Here is a 10,000-nt window from a genome sequence, read left to right as displayed (position 1 = left end):
AAAAGGACGCAGTTCCGCTCGTGTACTTGTCCCATAAAGGGGCCAATTGGAGTGGTGGTTTTCCGTGGAAATTTGGGTTTTATTTTTACGAGAGTCCAAACCAGTGCAGTATGTGTTTGTGTATGGAAAATGGTTAACGTTCTCGAATCTAGTTCGCCAGAAATGCCCTTGAGCACACGCGACGAGAAATGTATGTGATGTTTCCCGTTTTCAGTTTCCTTTTTTGTGATTAAAATGCTTTAGGAAGAAAGAAAGAAAAGTGTCATGCCGCCAAGCATGGGGTAAAAAGAATTGTGAATTGAATTCTCTCTCTCCCTCTCTCTCTCTGTCTCTCACCGGACAGACGAAAAAGATAACAAGTGATCCCGTGAGACAAACGATGTTAATAACGCTGAATGTCATTACCGACGATGCTGCTGCTGTACCTTGGTGTGAGTTAATGGCCTCTCTGGTGACCGAAAGCAATTAGAAGCGATCTGAGTGGTGGCCATATCCCACGGCGAAAAAGATGACGCATCCCGCGCGTCCTGGGGCTTTGTGATCCCAAGGGGGGCCTCTTGGAGTCAGCCGCAGTACGGGACAGGAGTTACCCCCACCCCCACCCCCTACCCCTTATCCTTTCTTTTACTACTACCGCCACCACCACAGCACCCCCCTCTCCGCTGGAGGCCCCACTCCTCCCCACAGACTAGCTCGGGGTCATGGGCAAGAACGGCAGCGGAAAGCTCAGCCAGTGGGCCAAGATCAAGATTGTCTGTAAGGTGGTCAGGGGCAAGCTGCAGAAAGCCCATACCATGGGGTATCTCACCGTTCCCGGCCAAGAGGTAAGTATGTACTTGAGCGCGCGCACGCAGGTACACATCCACACACACATACACATAAAGATGAATACATAATGTATACGTATGTAGATGTGTGGTTGCATCAACGTTTGCTTATAGTAGTGTGTACACATTGTATGTCCTTGTTAAAAGGTTCAGTAAGTGTGTGAGTGTGTGTTGTATATATGTGTGTGTTGGTGTGTGTATATATAATATTATATATATATATATATATATATAGTATATATTATATATATTATAGATATATATTATATATATATTTTTTTTTTTTTATATATATATGAGTTTGTTAGTCTACAGGGGAAAAGAAAAAGCTGAAATTCCTTTAGCTCAACAGTTTCGGCCAGTGGAGGCCGAAACTGTTGAGCCAAAGGAATTTCAGCTTTTCTTTTCCCAATTCTGAACTACAACCTCATAATATCTATCTTCGTGAAAAAGGAAGACTAAAAACCTCATGTGTGTGTGTGTGTATAATATATATATATATATATATATTATATATATATATATATATATAACATATATATATATATACATATACATTATATATTATATATATATATATATATATATATATATATATTATATATATCTATATATATATCTAGATCTATATATATAGATATATATATATATATATATATATATATATATATATATATATATAGATGTATGTATATATGTGTGTGTGTGTATGTATATATATATATATATATATATATATATATATATATATATATATATATATATATACTATACAATATTCCTCATAATTTACCGTGGGTTAAAAAAACAATTGACATTTCAGATGTGTGACACACTGAATACTCGCTCTCTGTCCGTCTGTTATGAAGTTGTCATTCAAATTACGTCTCCAATGGCAAATCAGTACGCTTTTATTCAACTTGCCCTCCTTATAATCAGATTAAGTGGATCCCCTTTTGTTTCTTTTGTTTTTGTTTCACATACAACGATCTTCTTCCTCTATTTCTTTGTTGCGTTATCGTTCCATTCCTCATTGGCCTTTCTTTTATTCAGTCATGCATATTAGGGTATATCAATAAATTCATGTGGTTCATCATTTCATTTTTTTCGCTCTTTTTTTTATTTCTGGTTAATTGCGTTTCACCTCTAATTAAAAACATTGAATTGGCCATTGTTCTTGGGCTGGTAGTTGGAATTTAGTCAGGTGCCTTCATTCATTTGTGAATGTAAGAGAACAGACCTCACAAAAGATATACTTTCTGGTACATTAATTCCTTTATCGAATGCTGTCTGACTGTCTGACGTTAACGTAAAATGTAAGCGGCCTTTTGTAAAGGGTGAGATTTGGGACTACCTTCAACATAGGTAAAGTCTACGTACATCTCCCATCACGTTTAACTATTGGTATATTATCTTGAGTTGTGTCGCTGTGATTTTTTACTTTTTGACATTCTTAGAAATTATTGGGTAACATTAGGTAAAGTATTTAACATAACTATTTTAACAGCATTTTAGCGTTTTAGAATTTTATGATTTGTAACCCTAGGAACTAATAGGTAACGCAAATTAAAGCGTTTCACTTTAATATTTTAACATTTTAGTTTTTATAGAAATGTAAGAGTTTGAAAATTATTATTTTTGTAGCATGGGTTGTGATTCTCTCTCTCTCTCTCTCTCTCTCTCTCTCTCTCTCTCTCTCTCTCTCTCTCTATCTCGTTCTCTCTCTCTCTCCTCTTCTTTCTTCTTCTTTCTCTTCTCTTCTCTAAAAACTATGATAAGGCAATCTAACATAAACAAAAATCGATTGTTGTAGGAAAGAGTTCTGATATACCACAATATAACTCATCTCGGTATATTTTCTCTCCGGAGCTCACATCTAACAGTGGGCTTAAGAGTTAAAAGCTATTAGGACATCTATGGTAGCACATATCCCGTGTTGTTAGGAGCTTAATATTATGTTCTCGGAAGCACTTTCCCTCTGTCACGAATTCGTGTCGTATCTCCCATACACTTGACGAGCTTCATTCCTCGTTTAAAGCTTCACCAAGCTCAATTTCACTCAGTGCTTCATCTAACACATTTCTCTGAAGCGTTTCTTTGTATTTTATTTCCCCCACCTGAGCTTCCTTTGTCCAGTGCACATCAGTACATCAGTTCATCTTTTTTTTTTTTTTTTTTCTTTTTTTTTTTCATTTTAATTTTGCTAATTTACTTTATATTCGTTTGGCCCTAAATTAGATTGCATGAAACCGGTTAAGTGATAAATGGCTATCAGTCCTTCAGCTCAAGTCATTGTTCATAGTTTACATGCCATTAGATTTTTCCCCTTCCTTTGTAAATATAACTTGAGGCAAATAGATTTCTTATGTATTTCAGTATTCGCTATTACTTGAAATTCAGGCCCATAGAAGCCATTAGTTTCATATGTTTACAGATTGAATTTCGTAGTTTTGTACGACATTCGAGTAGATGCCTATTTTTTGTTTCTTTATCGTGGTTTTTTAAGCATTATTTATCGTAACTTCTACACATTTTAAAGGATTCTATATTATCTTCCCACATCAGATAAGAAAAACTGTAAAGAGTAATAAAAAAATAATAGCAATATTTATCATTTATATCTTTCAGTTTATGGAAGGTATTTCTAGTATGTCTTTATATGTCATACATCGTTCTATTCCATTCACGTCTTGTTACACTTCACCTCCTTTCTTCTGCACCTCATTTCCCCTTCTGTTTCTTCTGCACCTCATTTCCCTTCTGTTTCTTCTGCACCTCATTTCCCCTTCTGTTATTCATTGGACTCATTTCCCCTCTTGTTAGTCATCTAACTCTTCATTTCTTCTTTGTGCTTCATGAAATTCTCAGACTCCCCTCATCGCGCAATTCCAGCAATCTCTGGCCCCTTATTAAATATTATTATAATTCTTTCATCGTGTTAATTTTCTTGTCTATCCATTGTTTGATCTTACCCCTCTTAATTGATTTGTCTCATTAATGGAGATTATGTTCGTAGGTATTTGCCTCAGGTGGGTGCTGGGGATTTGGAGAATGCGTGGAGTTGTTGGTAGATGGTATTTGGCCACAGTATTTGATAGATTCGTGATTGATATGTTTCTTGGTGCATTCTTCATTTATATATGTAATTAATTTGTAGTGGCGTGAAGGTTGGTTTCTGGATTTTTTTTTTATCTGCAGTCCATCTATTTACGTATTTCTTTTAATCGCACATGCAGTGTCATAGGCGTAGTTTCAAATGACTTTATACTCCTTAACAGAGAAGTTATGTTCCAAAAGTTCTTTAACTACAAAAGGCCACGTTTCCATGCGTGTCGACGTTTGTGTGTTAGGATGATTTTAAAAAGTTGACCTAAGAGTTTTATGAGGCTTGATTGATATATAATCTGCAGGCACCCTTCTTGAGACTATTAGTCTGTTTTGGGTTGGTAGGGGTGGGGGAAGTCTATTCAGATTTGACGATGATGTTGCTATGGAAACCCTTCGATCCATCATTTAAGACTGGGAATGTTGATGAGTGAATTGAAACTGTGCTGTAAATCTATGGTGTCATGTTCCTATTGCTCCTAATATCCATGGATGATATCCATGTGTTAAGTGCCAGGAGTTCGGTTAAATACCGTTTGATGGCCGGAGTAAGTTTGCTGTCTACTGAGTTTTGTTTATGGCCGACTGAAAATTGCTGACTACTGACTTTTTTTGTCATTGGTTTCCCTTTACCAATTCTAACTCGGCGTCTTGGCTACGATTTTGATGATCAAGAATATTACATATTCTTAAGTAGTATTTGCTGAAGCGATGGGCTTTCACTTGTAAGTACGTATGTATTTTTCTCATAATGCTATTTTCACCTTCCCTGAGTGTACGAGTTGCTCCACCAATTTACTGAAATGGTCTGTAGCACAAAGGAAAGTTTAATGTTCTTGTTGATTACCGTAAAAATCCTTTAGGTCTCGTCATCTTTGAGGACCCACCGAATTTCATGGTTGTTCGTTTGGGGGTTGTGTTCCGTGATATTGTCTGACACCCCGGGGGTAGGGGGAGGGGCGACGGTTAAAAGTCAGCGTTCTATGGACGCAGGTTACCATAAATCAGGTTACGGTGACAAGGCGCCTTCACAACGCTTGTACTTCAAGTTTTTTTTTTTTTTTTTTTTTTTTTTCAGAGATTGCCTTTCTGTTAAGGGTTGTTAGAAATTTAGTATATAACTCCACCCCTCCCACAAATGTAACTGAAGCGCCTCACTGGCGTGATTCTCGGGCATTCCATTGAGGGGTCAGAGATGTGTATTTATGGTGATAGAAGTTCACTCTCGACGTGGTTCGGAAGTCATGTAAAGCCATTGGTCCCATTGCTGAATAAACACTGGTTCCATGCAACGTAAAAACCCTATCTATACAAACAAACAAATGTAACTTATTACTTGACAGATAAATCGTTTATTTGTTTACATTTCAATTCTAATTGATCCTTCTTCGTTGCATCACTTCCATAGAGTCCCGTTCTCTCACTCTTTCTCAGGTACGGTTTTCGTAATGTAATCTTAACACTGATTCCATGTAGTGTCGTCCAAGCCGTATTTCGCAGCTGTCTCAAAACCCTGATGTAATCACTTTTTACATATCAAGTCATTCCAGTACAGTGTGCTGCTCTGTATTTGGGCATGGGGCATGTATGTATGTTTGTATGTATGTATATATTGAGAGAGAGAGAGAGAGAGAGAGAGAGAGAGCTTAAAAATACTTTTGTTTTACTGCAGAAAACAGTAGAGGGAGAGAATTGACCTATAAAAGTCTCTCCTTATACAGGAGAGAGAGAGAGAGAGAGAGAGAGAGAGAGAGAGAGAGAGAGAGAGAGAGAGAGATTTTATTATTTGCCAGATGTTTATAATGAGCGCCCTTGTATGTATGTATGTATGAGAGAGAGAGAGAGAGAGAGAGAGAGAGAGAGAGAGAGAGAGAGAGAGAGAGAGAGAGAGGTTAATATCGTGTTAGCAATTTTATTTTTAGCTCTCGACATTTGAAAGTTTCTCGGTGAGATGAAAGATTAAAACCCATCGAAGTTGGTAACAGCGTCGCTTATGGAGCTGGGGACAAATGCTAACATCAACGGTAGCCATACATAATACCTCCACGTCATTATCTTTTGGCTGGAAGTTATTCTGGAAAATTATTTTTCCAGCAGAGAAGGGCTAAGCACCGTCTCACTCCATAGACAGCGTGAAATTAGAAGGTGTCACCAGGAAGGAAAAGAACTGGTTTCTGGCGTCTGAACTTGACTCTTTTTAAGTTGGTTTTTTCTTGGAAATGAAAAACTAGGTGACGTCTATCATATTAGCCTTCTTGTAATGCATATAATCAGGGTTTTTTTATGTTGTAGATGTTTAACTCCACGTGGTTTTGTGTATATATATATATATATATATATATATATATATATATATATATATATATATATATATATATATATATATATTATATATATGCTTAAAAAATCACAGTAGATGCACGTGACTTCATAAATAAGCGAATACCACGGGAAATGATAGACAGGAATCCAAGCGCTTTCGTCTTTATTCAGGGACCATCGTCAAGGACGATGTCATTCAGACATCGTCAAGGACGATGTCATTCAGACATCGTCAAAGGACGATGTCTGAATAAAGACGAAAGCGCTTGGATCCTGTCTATCATTTCCCGTGGTATTCGCTTATATATACTATATCTATATATATTATATATATATATATATATATATATATATATATATATGAGATAAGAATCTCGTTATTTTTATTTGGTATGCGTGAAACCAAAGCGGTAGGCAAAACTGATACACACACAATCTCTCTCTCTCTCTCTCTCTCTCTCTCTCTCTCTCTCGCTCTCTCCATCTCTCTCTCTCTCTCCTCTCTCTTCTCTCTCTCTCTCCATTCTAACAGGTCATCAAATGAGAGTCAGAGATATGAAAAAATATAACTTTTATTTAACAATGGAAAGATAATAACTTAAGTCTCACAGACTAACTAACTTAGTTAAACCCCCAATATGTAAATATCTTAATCAGTAATTTGTCACACCAATTATCTCTCTTCCATACGGGACCCACAGCCCCCTAGGACTCTCAGTCCCCTTGCCAGAATCGTCTGTTACAAAGACAGGAGAACACACAATTAAGTATACGTACTTGTAAAGACAAAGTCAATAGCTTAAATGGAATATGACATTTTTACAAATGTCAAACAGACAACAAGCCATCCCTTTGGCTAAAGTGATATAATACTAACCCATCTCCAGCCCAGAAATCACACACCAGATAATCAAAAACTTTCGCAGAGCTATTCCCAGCATTCTTCCTTTCTCTTACGGACGTCTCTGAAAGTCTCCCCATAGACTTGGCTAAAGATGCCATTATCAATGGAAGAAGCGCACACGTACATATGAGTGCACACTTCGTCAACGCCCCATGTAACTGGTCGCAGCCAGTTTTTGAAAGGCACTCGAACAAGATCCCATGAACTGACGAACATTGACCCGCTTAACTATGCATTTTCATATCACGCCATCCCAGAAATCATTTATCAGCTTTCTCAGGTCATTGCTTCGGCTCTGTCTGTATGGGTAATCTGCGCATTCCAAAAAAGGTCACAGCACATCACATTGGCATATTAAATATATTATTAACTATAACCCCTTTCATCTCACACATGTATGTATATAAATATACACAAGTTTATTTCTGCCCTACCCTAATATATTAATGTAATGCAGCTGTTTATGTTATGTACTCTTATGGATATGTATGTGTGTATATATATATATATATATATATATATATATATATATATATGATATATATACATATACATATACATATACATATACATATATACTTGAGAGGAAATAATGGAACGGCACTTCACTGTTATAAAGAGCTTAATTTTCTCTACGGAGTTTTGTCCTTATGATACTCTCCAGCATCTGATGTTATAACCAGGAGTGTGCAACGCTGGCGGAAAATTGTAATTTGGCACCCCATTGATTCTTTGCCCCTGCTGGTACCCATTCCTCAGTCATCTTATGGCACCTTGGTCTTTATTCCTTCGCTGATTGTGTATGAATCAAATAAATTCCTCCCGAGGAAACTAGTATACTTTCCTGGTTCCTTTCATGAATCATCTCATCTTCTATGTAAGAGAGATTTATTCCCATCCAAGATGGTAAGTTCACTTACCCAGTGCTGTGACACTCACAAATATATTAATTAATTGCACGTTACTAGATTTTACTCCGATGTTCCTTAGTTTTGGGCAACTATGCTCTTCTCGGTTTCTCTGTCAAGTATAAATCGGTTTGTGCTTTAAAATAATAACTGTTCTAAGTTCAGGATAATACTTTTCTAAGTTTAGATTGATGATTGTGATAAGTTTAGAATAATACTTTTCCAAGTTTAGACCGAATACTGATAAGTTTAGAATAATACTTTCCTAAGTTTAGATTGATGACTATGATAAGTTTAGAATAATACTTTTCTAAGTTTAGATTGATGACTATGATTAGTTTCGAAAAATAATTGTTGTAAGTCACGCTTCAGTACCAGACTTCTCTTTCATTGGTTAGAAGTTAGCCTTGCATAAACATAAAATGTAGTTTTTAATTTACGTATCGTCAGATATTGTTAGTACGTATTGTATGGGGGAAGGTTCCTGTTTTGTCTTTTCGGGAGCATTTTCAAATTACTCTTTGTTCGAAGGAAACCGTACAATCTAGACGGTAATGATCTTTATATGTCATGCAGCAAGTCAAAACAAAGGTCCAAAGGTCTTGTATGTCATCTCAGTAGTAAGGATTCCCTCTTTGTCGGGATTTTTTTTTTTCGAGGAAATAGATGGAATTCGGTGGAATGTACCTTTGTATGGGATCTCGCTACTGTGTTTTTATGGCCGTATTATTTAATTGAAGAGACTAGCGGCTCCTCTTTCAATAGTGATGACCCAGGTTATCAGGTTTAACCTCCATCAACGGATTTGGGAGATGTACGAGTGTGTTTACACGTGTCTGGACGTATTAAGATATCTCGGGAACGGTCGAACGGATTCTGATTAAATGTGATGAAAACACTCATTATTCTCTATGGTGTGTTACTGTAGCGTGACCGGAAATGATAAGTCAAAATCCACAATTATGTATATGAGCTAATCTGTATTTAATCTGGATTTTTACTTATTTAAGCACTGATTTTTTGACCGACTTCAGGTGATCAACTTCGAAAGGTTATCAGTGAAGATATGACGATTTGTTGCCACGGAAACCATCTCGCCTCAGGCGGGGATTTCCGAGGTTATAGAATAGAGGGCCACTGTGAAGGGCAAAATGCTACCCCCAACAAATTAATTTGTAAAATAATTAATTAGTTCGGTTTCGCACTGAAAGTCTTAGTCGATTAAATCTGTAATCGCCATTGAAAAACTTTTCAAACATTTCATCGTCAAGTGTTTTTAGTGGTAATTGTAAACCAGTTACATAAGAGGGCGTTGTATAATATATGATTACAGAGATAGCTCAGCTATTCAGTTAAGGAAATCCCCTTAGGGGGTTAGTGCCGTCAGTGCACCTCACATTGTGCACCATAGGCATTACTAAGGTTCTTTGCAGCGTCCCTCCTTCCCTTAGCTGCAGCATCTTCCATTCATTTACTGTGCCTCCGCTCATATTCTCTTTCTACCCTCTGACTTTCCACCCTCTGTCACAATTGTTCCACGGTGCAGCTGCGAGGCTTACTTCTTGCTGCATCTTTCAAACATCCTTACTGTTTATTTCCATATTTCTAGCGTAGAATGACCTCGGAGGTCCCAGTGCTTGGCCTTTGGCCCAAACCCCTATGCTACTCCATTCTAGTTAAGGAGAGAACGTACTATTGTATTTAATGATAGTATTGAATATAAAGGGAAAACATTACCGACAAGTTTTTGTAAAGGTTAAAATGTACTCGTTCAGTATATGTAAACGGTCGACGTTTTAATAATATTAAACCATGGACTGTCTCTCTCTCTCTCTCTCTCTCTCTCTCTCTCTCTCTCTCTCTCTCTCTCTCTCTCTCTCTCTCCCCCCACGAGCATTTTAATAATTCTAACCTACGACTGTAATAAGGGCTTG

General features: G+C 37.0%; 1 protein-coding gene across 10 annotated transcripts in view; it reads left to right on the top strand.

Moving 5' to 3' along the window:
- The window catches only part of LOC135213543 (rho guanine nucleotide exchange factor 18-like), a 1,147,377-nt gene that overhangs the window by 756,989 nt on the left and 380,388 nt on the right, over positions 1 to 10,000 (top strand). For 3 of the 10 annotated variants that reach the window (XM_064247506.1, XM_064247501.1, XM_064247502.1), the window contains exon 2: positions 1 to 824. This exon is cut by the window's left edge and continues 536 nt beyond it. The exons of the other annotated variants lie outside the window; for them this stretch is intronic. In XM_064247506.1, coding sequence (XP_064103576.1) covers positions 702 to 824 — 123 coding nt within the window. In that variant the 5' untranslated portion in view covers positions 1 to 701. The remainder of the gene's footprint in view (positions 825 to 10,000) is intronic. 10 annotated transcript variants of the gene reach the window in all.

This window comes from Macrobrachium nipponense, chromosome 43 (genome assembly GCF_015104395.2).
Source record: "Macrobrachium nipponense isolate FS-2020 chromosome 43, ASM1510439v2, whole genome shotgun sequence".
Taxonomy (NCBI): Eukaryota; Metazoa; Arthropoda; class Malacostraca; order Decapoda; family Palaemonidae; genus Macrobrachium; species Macrobrachium nipponense.
The sequence above is the reverse complement of the archived record's forward strand: the minus strand, read 5'-3'. Positions and strand labels throughout refer to the sequence as shown.